This window comes from Alternaria rosae (assembly GCF_020736505.1).
Source record: "Alternaria rosae strain MPI-PUGE-AT-0040 chromosome Unknown BKA58scaffold_8, whole genome shotgun sequence".
Taxonomy (NCBI): domain Eukaryota; kingdom Fungi; phylum Ascomycota; class Dothideomycetes; order Pleosporales; family Pleosporaceae; genus Alternaria; species Alternaria rosae.
In genome coordinates, this window is record NW_025763577.1 from 470108 (window position 1) to 488459 (window position 18352).

The following is an 18352-nucleotide window of genomic DNA, read 5'->3' on the forward strand; positions in this document are numbered from 1 at the left end:
GCTGTTTTTAATTCGCATCATCACTCGCATATCTGCTGGCTCGATATAAAACTACGACGAAATTACTACATATGGGTCAGTGATCAATGTGACGGTAGTGGTGTTGATCCAAAATGCAACGAGTAGCATCTGAAGGCCGCTTTGTAAATCAATATATAAACAGCGAGGTCTCAAACTTCTTGACTAACGGGACTTTATAGCGAGTCCAGTACGCGACGACACGAAGAGGCAAGATCTTCCTAAAGATGCAAAATAGCAGTTCCATATACGTGTCTTTGGGAGATGACTTGAGAGACAGACAAACTCCTCTTTAAAGCACCATGGTTCAGTCTCAAGAATGTTACCTCCAGAATTCGCAGCAGACCAGGAACCGATGGCTAAGGACAAATGCTGTAGTGTGCTCTTTGATAGCTCTTACAAAGCTGCCGAAAACGCTCATGGTACTTTCTTTGTCCGTAGCCGGATGACGTTCTAAGATACTAGCTCAACCTTAAGCTGGTTTACACCTGAATAATTTGCACACGTCATCCGGCGACGCTGATAGGTACCACTGACCATTAGCACTTCCGGCGTACCAATGTCACTGTATGACGGCGCTCAGATGCCGGGCCGCCAGTCGAACCACCCGGAAAAGGAGGATTGTTCTTCGAATTTCCAACCCCCAGCAAGTCCGGAAGATTACAATACGATCTCAAAGGCAAATGAACAGGCCGGAGGCCATTTAAAACTTTGGCAGACGGTACTCAGCCATGAAGACTCCAAGACAAGCTACAAGACGAGCTCGGCTGCGTTCATTGGGGTACCGGTAGACGGAAAGCCAGCCATAGCGCTATTGCCGTCTTACCAACTCGGTCAAAGGACGTTGAAGTGTGTAAAGCTTCAGCGCGCTCACGGAGAGCTCGAGGGCCGCCCCAAATTGATATTGCACGTATCGATAAAAAGATCTCTGGCCTTCAGCAACTTGTCTACTCATACAATTCGGCCTTAGCAAAGGCCCAAATGTCAAAGCATACCTCTGGACAGGAACACCACTAAGAGAAGTCGCGTACGAGAGTCATACGGATACGGGAGAGACTATCGAAAACAGAAGAGGTTATTTCACAACTTCAGAAGGAGAAAAATAGCATCGAACAGAATGAGAAAGAGTTGAGAGACCAGTGGCACAACTACATGAAAGCTGTTTCTTTGAGTCACGACGATGCTTTCATCAAGGCAGGGATCTTACCGGACTACGCCAAGGACGAGAGCAAAGATGTACCGGGTATTAACCCCCCAGAAGAAGAAGAGGAGGAAGGAACTGGTATTTCCAAAGGGGTGGGGAATAAATCGCATGAAAGCCACCGAAAGAGACACAAAAAGGAGACACTTGGGATGTGCCGACTGTAGCGCCCGCTATCAACACCGTCGCAAAAGATGACATATTAACTGGCAAAGAGATTGTGTCTTATGACAAAAGCAACCAACCCAGGGAGTCCCGATTACTGAAGGAGGCCAATATCAAAAGCAAACTCAACGCAGCAAAGAAAGCCTACCTCAAAGCCGAGAAAGTGCACAAGAACCATCGAAACCAGTACGAGATCGTATTCGGTAGATTATGCGCACGGAATCCGACCAAAACCAATGGCGAACTTGCCACTACATTTCCCTCCTTCTTCCTCAAGAAAGGATAAGAACTGATAGGTGCATTACGTGATGTGGAAAAAGCGTATCGGGACGCAGAAAAGCGCGCACTCGATGCGAACGTTCTCATAATTCCGGACGAACTTATCGAACCAGATGTCAACCCATGCCTGGATCTTGATGAGCTAGACGCGATGCTGATCTGTACCGATGGCGATAGGGAACGTATTCATAGATGGCGCAACGTCGAAGCCGGTATTCTCAGCCCGCCGTCTATTCATACGATAGATACGTATTATGATGCTAGCTCCAGTGACGATGATGGCAGCACTGAGAGTATTGTGAGCGCGCAAGATCGTGGAATACATAGTAGAGAAAACGATCAACCGTCGGTGCAGTCTGCCAATCCATATGTCGACATACACGCAGATTCCCCAGCGGGTGATGAACCCGAGCCTCGTCATATCGATGGAAACACCACGGACGAAACGATCCGATTGAGCAAGCCCGTTACAAGTCAGAAATCCGACGCGTCTACAGAATTAGCGTCTACAATAGATGGCACAGCTTCCCCTGGAATGGAAAAGCGTAAGTTCTGGGGCCAGGTACAAGTACATGATAGCTATAGTGTTGTCAATCCGGGGATCAAACGACAAAAATTCGATACTTGGGTGCCGGAATGCGCGAGGTGGAGGGCGAGGGATTTACCATTAAAATAAAAGGTATTTTGTCTTCCATGACCCAAAAACTTCTTGATGTTTTTCTTGCCGTGAAACCTGAAGCTTCCACTCTGGGAAGTTCACCATGCCCACAGGTGAGCATGCCGGACCGAGTATTGAATAATGAATTGCGTTTTTGACTCAGCATGGGGTTTGTTCTTGGTTCGGACTGGTTTTCAAGATTGTACTATGGTATACGATGAGATCGCGATACCTTTGAGGTCCGTACCGCGTACCATCTGTACAGAGAGCGGCCGATACGGGGGGACTCAGGCTTGTTTCCTGTGATATACTTTCGGGAGCCAACCCTCCTCTCTTTGCTGACACGAGAGCATTCTGAGTAACTCCGCGACATGAGGTAAAGGTGCTCTCAGTGAAGAACCTTGGAAGCACGCACCAGATCAGGTTGCATGTTGCCTGTTTGAGCTAGTGCCGGCTTGAGATTGGAACCTGACTGGCCTTCTCACAAACGCGCAGGCACTTCTGTGCAGCCCTACCATCTCCGCTTTCCATCCGCTGAAGTCATAGCCAACGCCACGACACTCACTCAGTCATGTCTGTACAACTATACAGGCTTGCTGGTTCGGTCGATGACCTGAAGGAAGCCATAAGTAACGTCGATGAGAAGTGAGAGCAGCCCATCTAGTATGTGAATGATTAGCTGAACTTGGCCACTAGAACACGCACAATCGAAGAAAAGGATGGCGAAAAAGCCTACATAGCATCTGAGGAACTACGGTTGCTGGACATGAGACGTCTTGCTTTTCGCGGGTAAGCCACCCGGAATTTGAACAAGCGTAGCCATTCATACCAACGACCATAGAATCTTATTATTTAGGCGAGAAGAACAGTGCCGAGAGATCATACAGGAGCTGCCAAATGCGGTTCTGGGGAAACTGCCACGCGAGCTCCGAGACATGGTCTACACCGAGCTATACCACGGAAGCCAGGACGGGCCGTACGAAATTGTCGATAACAACTCCAAGCATCCACACAACCCCTTGTATGAGTTTGCGCCAATGGTCAAAGCATATGAGCCGCCATACTGGATGCGAGAAGGAGAGGTCGGGCCTGAGTTCGCACGAGAAATTGTAAAGATCTGGTACAAGTGCGCTTATCTCTCGGTCGATATAAAGCTCCTGCAGCCACTCTTGCAAGACGACGATGGAGTCCTGTATGACAGCTGGTCGCCTTCGGTCCGAACATGTCATTTCCTTCGGGCGCTGGCAGTCATTATTGGTCCCGTGTCGTTGACGTTACATACCGGACATAGTAGGCCATCTAGTCGACCAGTACACATCCGACAGATATGTCAGTCACTCTATACGTTGTTGGAAGAACCATGTGTTGCGCGGAAGGAGGGTTCAAACTGCACATCGCCTTTCAATGGGATGTATCCGACGACTGGTCCGACTACCTCAAGGCAATCTGCCCAGTGGTCTCGCGTTTGAAGATTCAAGGCTTCTTTGTGTCAGGTAGCCAAGATTATGGAGATGGTATCGGACACAAGTGCTATCAAGATGGCTGTTCGTGCGAGTCCTGGCGACTTGGAGACATTGAGTGGTATGGTAGCGATATCAATGATTGGTTCGACTGCTCAGAGGAGGAGTGTATGAAGAGGATACAAGAGGAGAGAGAGAGACACGGGGGGTGAATTAGCGTCAGTGAAAGGAAACAAAGCACGGAAATTGTATTTGGAGCATGAAGCCAATCGGTAAACGGGATGGCTGGTGCCCGGGCTTTTCGTCATCACATGAACTAAAGTTCATCCGCATCTAGACGCTTTGTTAGAGCCATAGGTTCTAGTAAACACCCTGTTGTGCCGATCATTGTGACATCGTTGCAGCTAGCTCCCGAACCGAATGCGCGCGTTGATTGAATCGTCGGCAACGGCGCTTCTAGGCGCGTGTATGGTGAGCTGAAATATGCACGACTAGGCGCGAGACGCTAGATGCGCGTTATGGAAAGACAATCATCTTCAGTGAAGCGGGCGAAGGCACGGGAAGCGAAATTCCGTTGACGCGTCCAGGAGAGAGTTGATCACAGCCTTCCGAGATCAACATTACGGCCCTCTTATACTGGCCAATCGTACAGCCTTTCTTCTCGCAACAGGGGTATCGGCCCCCGCAATTGCCGCCCTCATCTTCGCCACCCAAACATCAACACGGGCTTGATAAGGCCTGTCGCATCCCGCGAGTCCCTGCATATTATCCTTCCTGCGGCTATAACTTTTGTTTTGCAAAGTACAGCGAATAAACATGCCCAAGTTCTTTAAGCGCATCTTCAGCGATGCTTTGTTCCGGAAAGAGCCGGACGTCAGCGACATGCAGCGATCGCGGCGCGTGCTGGTGAGGAGCTCAGGAGGCATGCCAGAGGAACAGACGAACTGGAGAACATCGTTTTTCGATATTCAGGTTCAGGACGAGGAGCGTCGTGCGTTGAGGGATGGGGCAAGTGTAGCCGGTAGCGACATGCACGCCGCCGAACGACCTATTCTAGCACCGAACCACGATCAAATACCAGCGCGCAAGCCGAGTCGCGCTCGGAGAAGGCTCAGCAAGAGGCATCGAAGGCCCGCTTGAAACGGGTTTGGAGGTATGTGTGTTGAATGCGACATCAAGTGCTCGATGCTGACAAGTCTCTCTAGAAGGCCCTCGCAGCGTCAATACGACCACATGCTGGCATGATGGAAGTACGATAGCATAGTGCTAAAACGAGACACGTAACCCTGCACGAGCGGCATCCTCCAATGCGATGGATTATGCCATGATCGAAATGGCTACGATAGTAGCATCCCTGGCGCAGCCGCAGCCTGGCAGGGCAGCTACGCACGGCGGTGAAGGCAAATGGAGGGATTTCCATATCACACTATTCTAGATGAACTCGTCCGCGTTCATCGTTTATCTGGGATATCAGTTGTTTACTCGCAACGACAGCCTCCTTAGGATAAGACGAAGGATCAGAAGAATTGGGTCTCGTCACGTGTTTTGCCCCTCACCGGGCCTTGGCTTGTCAGCTCTCCAAGGTTCACGAAATTTATATGAATCATCGAACGTCAAATATTGTCTGAATTCCGCATTTCGCATTCTCTTCTTCGATACACGCCAACTTTTTGCTCTTTCCGTCAACACCTTTGCAAAGCAAGCTGCTATCAATAGTACTCCCGTCATTCGAGAATTAATCAGCGAGGGAAACTTTCCAGTCGCGTTGAACGATCACCCTATTTGGTACGTTTCACCAAAGTTGGTCCATCGGCTAGCCTTTGCACCGATGTGATTTCTTGCAACTGATCTCCGACTTTTAGCTGCTGTGAAGGACTTCCCGAACACTTTGAAGCTCAACGTACGCCGGACAGCCTGCTTAGGGGGTTAAAGATATGCGATTATATGCTTTGATCATCTTTCTGCTCTGCATCTTGTTACATGTCGACGCGGGCGAACAGCGATGCAAATGTGTGAGTTGAGATTACGCATTCATTGAGTGCTGCTAACGCAGGGATCAGGTACCTGGTGATGCTTGTTGGCCTACTTTCAACGAATGGAGCGACTTCAACACGACACTCGATGGCGCACTTATCCGAAGCGTTCCACCTGGAGCAGTCTGCTACCCTTCGAGGCCGGAGTTCAATCGAGAAGCGTGTGACTTCGTGACGTCGCGCTGGTTCGATTCTTCATATCATGCTACGCATCCCGTCAGTATCGACTACCCTATATGGGCAAACAACTCTTGCAATCCACTATTTCCAAACGGAACTAGCATCACTGGCAATCCACATGCTGAAGCGCAAGGATGTAGTATCGGCAACTACCCCGCCTACGTAGTGAATACCACCACTGCTTCTCAAATCAGCACAGCTCTAGTTTGGGCAAGTGCAAGGAACATTCGCGTTGTCGTGAAGGCCACTGGACACTCATACCAAGGTCGCAGCACTGGTTATGGCAGCCTAAGTATATGGACGCACCATATGCGTGGCATCGATTATCTCGCCTCTTTCAGCCCGGCGTTTTGCCCTGATCGGAATGTCTCAGCTGCTGTGCGTGTTTCAGCAAGCCATACGAACATTGAAGTTCAAGAAGTAGTTGCTCAGTACGGAATGGCGATTGTAACAGGTGCCAATCCTAGCGTTGGGCTCATTGGGTGGCTCACGGGCGGTGGCCATGGACCGCTTTCGACCAGCTACGGGATGGGGGCCGACAACTTGCTTGAGGCCTCCATCGTCACACCGGACGGTAAAATCGTCCTCGCAAACCCATGTCAAAACCAAGAAATGTACTTCGCCGTACGAGGCGGAGGTGGCGGAACATTCGGCATCATCACTGAAGTCGTCGTTCGCACCTTCCCAACTCCAAGAACTACTGCCCATACCTTCCAAGTCCGCTTCAAAGACTCAGGCAGAAGCACCAATTTTTATGAGTTCTTGGGATATCTGCACGCAGAGATGCAGCGGCTGAAAGAAGGCGGCATGCAAGGGTATTACCTGGTTGTTGGACCGCCTATCGTCCCTACGCTATCATTCTCCTGGACATTCCTACTTTACAACACTCCAAACGGAGTAGTTGAGCAACTCATGGAACCTATCGAAGCGTATCTGCACGAGAGGAAGGAGATGTTTGAATGGCAATCAGTAATATCGCACGCGAACACGTATCTTGAGATGCACAAATCCAACTTCACAAACGAACAAGTCGCAAATAGCGGCTCAGCATATGGCTCGAGATTGCTCAGTGCTGAAAGTCTGGCGGATCCAAACCTTACAGCGGGCGTATTTTCGAAGATCGGGCCCACTAATAATGCCTCTAAGCCAAATGTAAATGACCTTAGTTCTAGATGACATCTGCAACATTGGCTAATATACCCATAGGGACCAGCAGCTAACCCAGTCCTCATCGGCCACATGATTGCTGCACCAAACGAATCAGCTTACTACCCTCTTCAGAGCTCTCTGAACCCTGCATGGCGCAACACTCTCACGCACCTTATCGTCGTATCGCCGTTCGGTGACACTGCATCCCAAGCCCTCATAGATTACGTATATTTAGATATTACACGCAGAAAAATCGAGGCACTGCGGCAACTGAGCCCCGACACTGGCGCATACTTCAACGAAGGGGATAGCTATGAACCGGAATGGCAACAAGCGTTCTGGGGCGAAAAGCATTGGATGTTGAGGGAAGTGAAGAGGCAAGTTGACCCAAAGAGCGTACTTTGGTGCCGTAGATGCGTTGGAAGTGAGGCTCTGGTGGAGACTGAGGATGGGCGGTTGTGTGAGGTGAATGCGGAGGGCCACGACGAGCTTTGAGGTAGACCAGCTGAAGCATTGGCGGCTTTGGGCTGTTGATATCTGAACACATGATCAACCTGCGTCTACTTCTCATATCATTCATCGCTTGTGTCAAGGTTTTTCCTTCGACGTGGTGTCCAGTTGGTTTCATGGGAGACAATCTGGACGCCGGAGATGAAGTTATTTCCGGGCCGAGATAGAGCCGCAGGCCACTTAGTCATCAATGACATTGGAACATCAAACGCGCCCCTGTCTCCTACGCGAACGTGGTTTATAACATTGCTCAAGCATCCGTACTGCCCAATGTGATCAATGTCGATGTAACCCTATCAGTTCTACCTGAACAGCTCGACACATCTTCACGTAGATGTATCAGCCCGGCCCAACCTCTGACCTCGCACCGCGTCCATTCTCCTTCCAAAATCGACCTCCCACACTTGCTGGTCGCTGCCAGACACAACGTATACTGTTTGATCATGTGGTCCAAGTGATCATGATGTTAGACAAGTTAGGCACAGTTGGCAAGCTTTCAACCGGGCATATGGCGGCTTTGGGAATCCCCTAGACTCGACGCGTCGCATGGAAAGCTTGCGCGACTGCTCCACGCGCACAATGTCAAGCTGGCAATTGGTCCGGGATATGCCTTGGTGCCTCTCTGAACAACACAGAGGCAAACGGATCTAGGATAAGAAGCCAGCAGCACATCGAGAGCCGGTGGTTGGTCGGAGAACACCGCTTTGACCCGGAGCAAGACGGTGCCAAGACGTACACACGCCCAATCTCCAACCTCTTCTGAAAAGATGGTACGTGGTTATCTTCACCGCTCGTTTACGTTCGGGTCTTCTCTTTAGAGAAACGTACGTACAGGCATATCAGGGAGATACCCTTCTGAAGCCCTGCTGGTCGATGTGTCAATGTTTGTGATCATGAGTCGTGGTAGACATGATCTTTCCAGGTGCTTTAGACTGCAATGGCGCACTTTGCAATCGGGCATTGTATTCAGGTTGTCTCGATATGCGCCTTCGTGATGGCTTCCAACAGGCATCGTTACATCAACCTTGACCCATTGAAGTTTGGTTGTTGAACACGGACTCCTCTGAAGCCTTACCCACAGACCGTCATCGTACATGAACACGCTTCTAGATTGACTCCACTCTGTTCTCCCAGCCTTCTTTCGGATCCTCGCTTCCAGCCTTTCCATTCTTTCAACGGCTATTCGCGTGAAAGGCCAGTACGTCTTTCAAGCTGACTAGCAACTGAGGGTGTATTGCAAACCTAGAAAGCACTGCCTCTCTTATGCACAGACCTTGGAATTCCTAAAAGTGCCAATTACACATCACCATCATCCGACTTTTTCCGCCTTACAGCCAACTAATTGGGCTAGCTGCACGTTACAGAAGCCCCGTGAAAGCCACTTTCTACTCGCACTCGGGTTTTCTGGATCTGATAATGTAGCGCCGTCGCTCATTGTCATGCCAGTGGCCGGTAATCGGGCTAGGTTATTTTCCTTCGCTCGCTTAGATGTTGAGCATGAAGCTAATGACGCACGCTGCTGCGCACGCAATTGACAAGTGCGGACTCTCTTCCGAACTAATGGCTCAACTACTTGCAGCATGATAGTGCCTGTTCATTTTCCTCTCCGCTGATGTTGTTGTTATTGTTTATGTCAAGGTATTGTGGGCGCGTAGGGAAACGACGTTTCGTCAAGCGCTGGGTCGCGATGACGGCCGCAACGGGGTTGTCGCACAAAGTGTGCTATCCCTCTAGTTCCATAGGCTCTACTGCTATTTCTTTGTTGCTCTTGTTTCCTTGTTCCCCACACTTACACTGGTGGGTTTGAGCTTACCGTGCATGTCATATCGGTCCTTTTGCTACGGTTTCGTCACCGCTCATTCGGTTGAAGGACGATGCGACCAACGCACCTTACACCCCGATCGTGTGGGCATATCCTTGTCATGGTAGTAACTCCTGCCAATTGGATCATTGCGGCGATTTTTGCCGTTGTTATAGGTGTAGCTTTGCGAGCATCATACTGCTTCAGCATTATGTCGCCGGCGGCCAGTTATCTGATGCGGATAGGCCACTAATATGGAGTAAGGTGCGATGTCGTAGGTCACTTCCGCCCCACATGCCTAGCTTGTAGGTCTCCAATTGCTGGTACCAAGTGTCATGTTCAGTACGTACGATGTTCAGCCGCTTTTGGACGACCATATCAGCAGTAACTGCCGCCATCTGAAACTGAGAAATGCATAAAGGCTCGCCTGAGCATACCCCTCTTTCTGCGTCATCAGGCAAAGGTAGGTTCTCGAATACCTATCTACGTGTGCCATGCTCCCGGCGCTTTCCTTATGAAAGCCACGTGCACGGCATATAGCCTTTGCCAGCCCCAATCACTGCTTGTTGATGTTTTTCCGGATCAGCACATTGTTGTCCGGCCATATCAGCGACCCAACACGGTTACGATAGCCAGATTCATGCGTAACACCATCCTTCCGCATCCTTCGCATGAACAACACATCGTCGCTAAAGCTCTGTTTTCTTTGTCTCTGATCAGTGCCTGCACGCCCTCATCGGTCTGACAGGCTGCTCGTATAGTGGCCAGCCAAAGGATGTCCACGGCATCAGCCAGGCCATGAACTTGTCCCCTGATCCCTCCTCCGTTGTGCATATGCGGCTAGAGGTTGGTTGCATGCAACAGTTTCCCGTGCTCGAGCGAAACCTGCCAGTGCCACCCACATGCTCTCTCGGTGGTCAAGCGAAGACAAGGCAGGGCTTTCAGCCTGAGGTCCCGCCACTTCGGTCTTTTCACGTTCTGCACGGGATGGCCGCCATCTACTGTCACAACTACTTCTAGCATGAGTCGTAACTTATCCATCGTGTCATGCTTGACCTTATCCCAGTCATCAAATACCTTGCTTTGACTAAGACGTGTGACCCGTGGAGTGATGTGTGATTTCCTTCCAGGCAATCTTTCGTCATCCAGTCTACGCTGGTCTCGGCATACATGAACGTTCTCATCCGCGTTGACCAACCATATTGTTCTTACGCGGCGACATGTAACCTGGCTGGCCAGAACGACTTGACCCACCATGTAGCGGCGCCCACCAATCCGCCTCCACACAGCTTAGCCTCGTCATGCACAAAGGGCGCCGGTGACCGCAGCTCCGGCCCACACAAGCACAGCACTCGCTCGTCTCGGGATCAAAATTACGTGCGACTTGCCATCTAGTTCCATCGCTGCCCATGTACTCGCGGCGTACCCAGCATCGCCTTGCTCTCACATGACGAGAAGTATGCGCGGAGTGCCGCGTAGCAAAATCCAACGTCGAGCCTTGATGAGATTGAGGTTTGCGTACTCAAGGAGCCCAATTCTGGGCATGTTTGCATGCAAGGACCATAGGAGGCCAAGTCACAGCGTCAGAGGGACCCAAAAGAGGTGGAATCAGCAACGGGTCGATTCATTGCGCAACTATTTGCAAGGTTACTTATGGTCGCAGCAGTGGCCGCAGTTGTCATGTTTATTGTGATGGCTGGTGTGTGGTTCCGTGCACGACGCAAGTCCGTCGTTGGGCCGGATGACACCACAGGGACACTTCGCTTTCTGCATCACTCGATGTAGGCTCACTTTGCCGCATTCATGCCATGGATGCCCAGTACACAGTTAAGGAAGATGGTTATGAATTTACGGCTCAATCTAACTGAGAGAAAGCAATTGGCTCGGTAATGTGGAATTGTTGCCTTGTTTAACGACAAGGCAGACTGGTTGAGTCGACTTACGAAAGCACACTGCATCATGTTGCCACTGCATTGACTACACAATATAGCTCAAGCCTTGTTTGCCATCGTTTTGGGCTCACCGGTGAAGACGGTTCTAGTCAAGAAAATCTTCCCATAGGCCCGGTGGAAGCATCCCTCGCTGAATATGAGCGGAAAGGCAGGCGAGCCAACGCGGATGTGTTCGTAAAAGCTATGACAGATGGCGAGACAACGCCAGGGATACGGCTTCTCCTTTGATCAACCATATACCGCTCGCCACGTCAGAGGATCTCCGATGGGGCATGCTTTGGCTGGTTCTAGTGTGTCTTCGGGGGTCCAGATGATTACCGTGATATGCGATGGCGGCTTAGGTTCCGCATTAACTTCACGCCATCCTGTTATCTAGGATAGGAATGCCTGTCAGCGTGCAGGGCCTAGTCAGTCAACAACGGACCGGCCACGGGCAAAGTCAGCCGTTGAGTGGGGATATCGATCAGCTGAATGAAGGACCCAGTCCGTGCTATGCAACATGCATGCGGATGTTGCTAGCGTTCCATCCCAGTGGCGATGCTGGGTGACCAGGTGCGAAGGCGAAGACGCATGTCTGCAGCAGAACAAGATAAGGTGACTGGCCAACAGCGTTTCGAGTCCATAGTGGAAAGACCGGCATGTTGTGTGTCAGCCAAGCGGTAAAGGTGAGGATCTCTAGTGGACGCAAAAAACAGCCGAGCACCATCGGTGAAGCTCAGTGATGCTACACAGGTTGATTAGCGTGACCACAAATGGAAAATTTGGGGGTCGAGCATGTAGCGTAGGAAATGAGAAATGCCCGAAGTACCGTGACCACATGGCGTACTAGCGCGTAAGGAAAGAGCGATGCCCAACCGCAGGCGACGATACTGCTTATTCTCCAGGGTCTGGTCAGTGCATCTTGTAACGGTTGACCATAGCTCGAAGTGAAGAGAGTGGAACCTAGAGATTCTCAAGGTTGGCCCGTGTATTGCCTGGTGGCATTTCCACTGAGGTACCAATAGCGGGAGCCATTGGCCAATCGCTTGTTGGACCCAGGAAAATATTCTTGAACCGGACTGTAACTCGGCATACACCAAGCAGCACGTGATCGTATCTCGGTTCACGAATGCTCCATCTCATATGGCATGAGAGGCCCGGATTGCTCGACAAGGACACACCATAACACCCCCAAGCGCCAACTAAGACATCTTGACAAGGAACATGAGGGATTTTCGCATCTGGAACAAAGGGTTACGTGGTTGAGGAAGCCACGACACGTTGATCCCCTAGCAAATGTGATAACTGTCTGCAGCTGGAAACGCCGGCACGGCCTAGGGTATCATTTCAGCCCGTCTCCGCATTACTCTAGCGTCAGAGTAAGAGGGATCCGTGAATCGTAGCGATATCGTTGGATGGAGCCCGGTGGGGTGCTACCACGTCGACGAAGGGATAGGCTACGGCATCAATTTATGGCCTGACAGCGAAGCGGGCTCGGGCTCGATGGATGGCCGGCGAGACCGGCGAGGGGAGTTCGTTTCGAAGGATAAATAGCGGTACGCTGCTGCCAGAATATCAGTCTCTCCACACTCAGTTCAAAGATCTCTTCCAGTCATTGACCACAGACTTTGATCCTCGACCATCTTTTGCGACACCAGGCTTGACCAACAACATCTTTCTTGGGTATAGACCGTAGCCGTCTTCACCAAAGGCCTCCTACCGTCCAACCATTCTGTATGTGTCTTTGAGAGTCAAGATTGAGGTGACCCCTGAGCTGACCCACTTCCAGGAACGCGATCGCTGGCCCTATCAAAAAGGTCCAGTGTTTGAACGAGCAGCAACAGGTAGGCGTTCGAGTGCTGATATCCAAGCGGTTCGTGAACAAGACTAACGTGTTACCGAACATCAGACGTCCAAGCTCTCCCAGCCTGAAACATGTGCTTCTACGACCAACACAGGTTCGTCTGCGGCGACTGGAAGTGGGGCCACTTCCGACAACACTGTGCCAAGGAGTACCGAATCGGCGAGACGTGTGGTATGAAGCTCATCATGCAGACCATTCCTACGGGAACATACTGCAAGCTCTGTGAGAAGATCAACACCAAGATGCGCCGCCGAGCCGCTGAAGTGGACCGTATTGGGCGTTGGCAGCGAGAGCCTCACAAGTTCGGTGCTTCGATCGAGAAATCGATGGAGATGATTCGCAGTCTGGATGGAGAGATCAATGAGCTGTCTTGCGAGCGCAACCGTAGACTGCAAGCGGTTTACTGAGGTTACGGCGGTCATGGCGCGGGCGTCTGCGGTTTCGTTTCATATATACCGCTCCGGTATTTTCTTTCAGATTGAGGCCATTCATTTTTCGGTTCCGGAGGCGGAATGATGCATGCAGGGCTGGCATTGAGCGATGGCATACGGAACAGGGAAGGCCGGGCGTTACCTCTTACAGTCGCTTCTTTCTATTCCTGAGATTCTCAGTATTTAATGATGCAATGACCATTTCCAGTTTATTTGATTGGCTGCGTCCTGGATTGTGGTGATCGTAACCGCTGTGATTGAATTGGGGGCTGAAGCTGTCCAATCCGTGACCGTCGCGTAACCGCGAATAGAAGTGGAGAGCTCATAGTGCACGGCCCGGCGAGAAACAGTACGGCGCTTTCCCCTCAGTCAGGGAAGGCTGGTCGAGTGGTTGGGCGACGAATTTGCGCCATGCAGCAGCAAGGTCGACCATCGTGAGATGAAGCGGGCGGAGGGTCGGATTCGATGGTGTTGTTGTGTTGGAAGACGGCTGGTGGGGTAAATTTCGCAGCTTGGCAGACACGTGATGACGCTAGGGCTCACTCGGATGGTGTGAGCGGGTAGTGCCGATAATACCCCGGTCTTAGTTGCCTATCCCATAGTGTCAGCTGGTCGGCCTGCACTCACTCTATCATCTTGTGTACTCTTTCTTCTACGCCTTTGGCCTGGCTTGCGTTGCCGAATGTACACCACGACATGTTCGTTCGTCCGTAAAGCTATCCTGTACAGCATCCCGCATGGTCTCCGGTCGATTGTCCCCCCTGTGTGGTCGAGTTCATGCGGCGCAGACGTGTGTGCGCTTTGGACTATCGAGGGAAAGGTGCGTGAACCGATGTGTTGCTCAGGTGGATGTATGCAGTGGTCTGCGAGTACCTTGCTCACTTTGTCGGGGTCGCTCTGACGATCATTTGTTCCCGTGGACGATCTGTCGTGTCCGTGTGTCCCATCGTGCTTTTCGTGCGGGCTGCACGATGTTCTTCCTCGCTCTTCCGGTTGAGAAAAATGCTATTGAGGTCAGCTAAGCTATACAGTGGTCGTAGTAGGTTGCAACAGTCTCAAGAGCCAGGAAGGAAGGTTAGAAAGGTCGACTTACGTGGCGAACGCTAAGTGGCCTGAATAGCGGCCGATCGCCTTCATACGTCTCCAAGGTTCGACTCCACCACGTTTCTCCTCCGCCATCCGCTCCCCGTATCGTTATCCAGACTTGGTGACTCACTACCCGATACGTGTTTGTGCGAAGGAGAGCACGGATCGGCCAGGCTAGAGGATCAAAAGGATACGTGGGCTACCTAAGGTTCTTGAGTATGCTGCGACCGAAGCCCTACCACGGCGAGTAGGTTTAAGCGCTCATCATATACGACAGGTCGTCACTCGTGTACTACTGCTTCTCCCTCGGGCTGAAAGACGCGGTTAGGTGGACACCTGAGGGGCATACATTCAGCTCGACGACCAATAAGCCAGCTCGACGTGTTGTCAGCAGGGCCACTCAGACATGGTTCGTACATGACTTACGACAGAAGGGAGGTCTAAAAGCCGCACTTTGGATGTATTGGGCTGCAGTTGAATATGTGTGCATAACCGGAACACATGTAAAGCACCGGGTCGACCAATGATATCGCGAGACAGCACTTTTGGACATGCTGGGCAACCAACCCAGTACATCTCTCATCTCGCTACAGTTCGGTAGTGGGCGACTAACTAAGTTGCATGTACTGGCGATACGTACCGCTTGACGCTCATTCATCTTGCTCTTTTCGTCGTCGCTACAAGCCTTGCGCATAGCGACCTTACCCTTTTCGGTCGATCTTGCTTGCCATAGCGCTCCCGCATATTATCTGCATATCGGAACGGACGCACTACGTGTCCCGCGCCAATCATGACACCATCGAAGCTCGCAGTTGAATTCAGCTTTCAACTGCTTTCAACGTTTCCTCGTCTTATCGTGACGACGACTGTACCCGTCGACAGTCTACACCCAAAGTCCAGGCTGACATCCCAAGATCTGTGTTACCAAAAAGGTGCAGACTAGTATTCACGGCGACAAAGGATGCATTGCGTTCGACGCAAGGCCTGCCAAAGCCTATGCAGACCTTGTAGAACATGCGAATGTGGTACGTTCTTCGCCAAGGGCTTGACCAATCACAGTCCAGAAGCGGCATTCTGCCTCGATCGCATGCCGCCGACTTCGCCCAACGAAAACCTTGGATAGCCACGAAGTATGGCACGCTAAACTGCTTCCATGATCCTTAAGATTACCTTGATTTTCTGTACATGATGCAGTAACTCGGAGATTGCAGCTTTTCCATAACGGGTGGTTACTCCAGGGTGTTGTCGACGGTTCTATGCCCAATAGCGCGCGCTCCCACCCCCACCGGCGGCTCGTCTCGCAGCGAACGTCTAGGATGGTCCTTGCTGGTTGGTGAAGGTCTTCTGTTACCCCACGTCGGAATCGCAAGGAAGGTAAGATCTTCTAACATGAGAGAGTACCAGAGGTACGTCGTGCGCGGCAGCTGGACCAAGCGCCTGCTGGGGTCGCGAGCCAATTACTGTTAAGGTCCAACCCAAACAGGAAAACATAGCTTCATGTGCATCTCGGATTACACCATTCCCATGAACTCCTTCTACCTTTCGAACACGAGCCTGAAAGATCTTCTCGCGAGGAACCTTGGTCGTGTACATGAAGAATTCTTATGAACTCCGATCATGTATTGCTCAGATCATATATCCCTACCTACGCCTTCTCCTTCCCCCCAACTTCCCTCAACCTAACATTCAACCCCCCCTTAGGCCTCGCCGTAATCCCCCCCTGAACCTCCGCCACATGCCCCTCCTCCTCAAACTCAATCTCAAACCTCCCCACCAAACTCGCCACCAAACAAGCAAACTCCGCCTTCGCAAACTGCATCCCAATACAACTCCTCGGCCCATGCAAAAAGGTCGTAATGGCATAGTTCGACTCCGCGCCGCCCGTGTTAGCAGTACCAGGCTGCATCCAGCGGTCGGGATTGAAGGAGCGGGCATCTGGACCCCAGAGGTGAGTCGAGGTGTTGATGGCCCAGGGGCAGATTACTACAGTTGTGCCGGCGGGGACGAAGTGGTTTTGGATGGTGGTGTCGTGGGCTGTTTCGCGGAGGGTGAGGGGGACGGGTGGGTAGATACGCATGGTTTCTTGTAATACGGCGTTTAGATATGGTAGTCTGTCGATCTCTGTCGAAGAAATTTGGCCACCTGGTTGTAATGCTTCGGGCAGCTCCGCGCGGATTTCTTGTCGTAGGCGTGTCTGCACATCGGGGTTTTGGCACAGGAGGTATACGGCCCATGACATGGCTGAGGCGGTGGTTTCGTGGCCAGCGGCGAGGAAGGTCATGAGTTGGTTCACGAGGTCTTCGTCGCTGAAACCACCGGACTCCATGGCTACGCTTAAGATGTCCATGCCTTTTGCTTCGCCGGATTGGAGCTTCTCGCGCTTGTCGTGGATGAGATCCCTAGCGACTTTCTTGATGGTGTCAACTGCGTTGCCGATTATGTCGTTGCGCGCCAACGGAAGATTCACGGCAACCCAGTGGGGTAGCAGGTTGAGTAATACCTGGACGAGTTGAGCACCACGAGCGCCGGCGAAGATCTTGCGGTAGGTTTCGTTGAGTTCGTTGGACGGGTTGCTAATGGCATCAAAGTCTTTGCCCATTCCTGCGACACCGATGATGTCGAGGGTGGCGCGGGAAGCCCAATGACCGATTTCGACTACGGATGACCCATCGGGGCTGTTCTTGATGGTTTCAGAAAGCTTGTCCGTAAATTCCTGTGATTTACTCCAGAAGATTGGATACAAGTCCTTGACGTGTCGGAAGTTGAACGCAGGCATGAGTGCCTTTCTTTGGCGCTGTGATCACACACAAGTCAGCAACCATCCTCTTGAAGTGCATCATCTATACACACCTTATGTTCATCCCCCTCCGCCAACAAAATCCCCACCCCAAGCAACCTACCCAACCCCTTCCTCACCCTACTTGGCTTAACAAACTCATAGTTCCTCTGCACCAGCACCTCCCCAATCGCCTTTGGATTCGTCACCAGAATCCGCGGCTCATTGAACAACCACCGATAATACAACACGCCATCATTCGGCACGTTGTCAATCCAATCTCTTTGCGGCTCACCAGTCGGATCCTTGTAGATGCGCTGAAAGTGGCCGAATAGGAAATGCGAGTCCGGCGGCGTAGGCAACCCCCTCAGCGGACTAAAAAACAATGGATAGATGACTATGCCCCACGCCAATTGGATGAATACGGCGATTGCGAAAAGCGCAATAGTGTTCTTGATGTAGCCCCGCGAGATAGCGACCGTAGGCGCATACCGCTGACTAAACCACGTAAATGCCGCTGCTGCCAACAGCAGGAAGCGTTTCGGTACCGCCATGATGGGCACCGAGTCGGAGTTGTTGCGAAAGGGATTGACTGTTTGGGTCGAACCTTTGCTTGGTGACTGGGGCGAAGCGGCGAATCAAGCTGTTTGGGTAATGGATGACGTAAGGTACTTTATCTGTGCCACAACGAAGGTTGTGAGCGGCGTGGTAATCTGCAGTCACTGCCAAGTCGAAACGTGCGTAGAATGTATGTCTTCAGAACAGAAGATTGAGGTTCAGCAGCGCATCTTAAAACATTCAGCTGCTCGC

At 51.4% G+C, this 18352-nt stretch overlaps 6 protein-coding genes across 6 annotated transcripts; 4 read left to right on the forward strand and 2 right to left on the reverse strand.

Moving 5' to 3' along the window:
• Window positions 1-337: 337 nt before the first annotated feature.
• BKA58DRAFT_404103 (uncharacterized protein) lies at window positions 338-2339 on the forward strand (the record flags this gene model as incomplete). Its single annotated transcript, XM_046171825.1, has 5 exons — window positions 338-451; window positions 602-805; window positions 1135-1300; window positions 1387-1587; window positions 1681-2339. The coding sequence occupies 5 exons, from the start codon at window positions 338-340 to the stop codon at window positions 2337-2339; spliced, it is 1344 nt and encodes a 447-aa protein (XP_046022460.1).
• A 2108-nt stretch (window positions 2340-4447) lies between these two features.
• Window positions 4448-5307, forward strand: BKA58DRAFT_222842 (uncharacterized protein). The gene is made up of 2 exons (XM_046166286.1): window positions 4448-4934; window positions 4990-5307. Exon 1 carries the CDS (start codon window positions 4598-4600, stop codon window positions 4919-4921), a length of 324 nt encoding a protein of 107 aa, XP_046022461.1. The 5' UTR covers window positions 4448-4597; the 3' UTR covers window positions 4922-4934; window positions 4990-5307.
• BKA58DRAFT_222838 (uncharacterized protein) lies at window positions 5307-7677 on the forward strand. Its single transcript, XM_046166285.1, has 4 exons — window positions 5307-5566; window positions 5644-5793; window positions 5842-7146; window positions 7201-7677. The coding sequence occupies exons 2-4, from the start codon at window positions 5716-5718 to the stop codon at window positions 7636-7638; spliced, it is 1821 nt and encodes a 606-aa protein (XP_046022462.1). The 5' UTR covers window positions 5307-5566; window positions 5644-5715; the 3' UTR covers window positions 7639-7677.
• A 5643-nt stretch (window positions 7678-13320) lies between these two features.
• Window positions 13321-13656, forward strand: BKA58DRAFT_320930 (uncharacterized protein; the record flags this gene model as incomplete). Its single annotated transcript, XM_046167787.1, has 1 exon — window positions 13321-13656. The coding sequence occupies one exon, from the start codon at window positions 13321-13323 to the stop codon at window positions 13654-13656; it is 336 nt and encodes a 111-aa protein (XP_046022463.1).
• A 346-nt stretch (window positions 13657-14002) lies between these two features.
• On the reverse strand, window positions 14003-15460 carry BKA58DRAFT_404107 (uncharacterized protein; the record flags this gene model as incomplete). The annotated part of the gene is made up of 6 exons (XM_046171826.1): window positions 14003-14170; window positions 14224-14271; window positions 14308-14685; window positions 14774-14965; window positions 15193-15234; window positions 15407-15460. 6 exons carry the CDS (start codon window positions 15458-15460, stop codon window positions 14003-14005), a joined length of 882 nt encoding a protein of 293 aa, XP_046022464.1.
• Window positions 15461-15935: 475 nt separating this feature from the next.
• On the reverse strand, window positions 15936-18338 carry BKA58DRAFT_222938 (cytochrome P450). The gene is made up of 2 exons (XM_046166287.1): window positions 17617-18338; window positions 15936-17560 (listed from the first exon to the last, which is right to left on the reverse strand). The coding sequence occupies exons 1-2, from the start codon at window positions 18094-18096 to the stop codon at window positions 16412-16414; spliced, it is 1629 nt and encodes a 542-aa protein (XP_046022465.1). The 5' UTR covers window positions 18097-18338; the 3' UTR covers window positions 15936-16411.
• Between the last annotated feature and the right edge of the window lie 14 nt (window positions 18339-18352).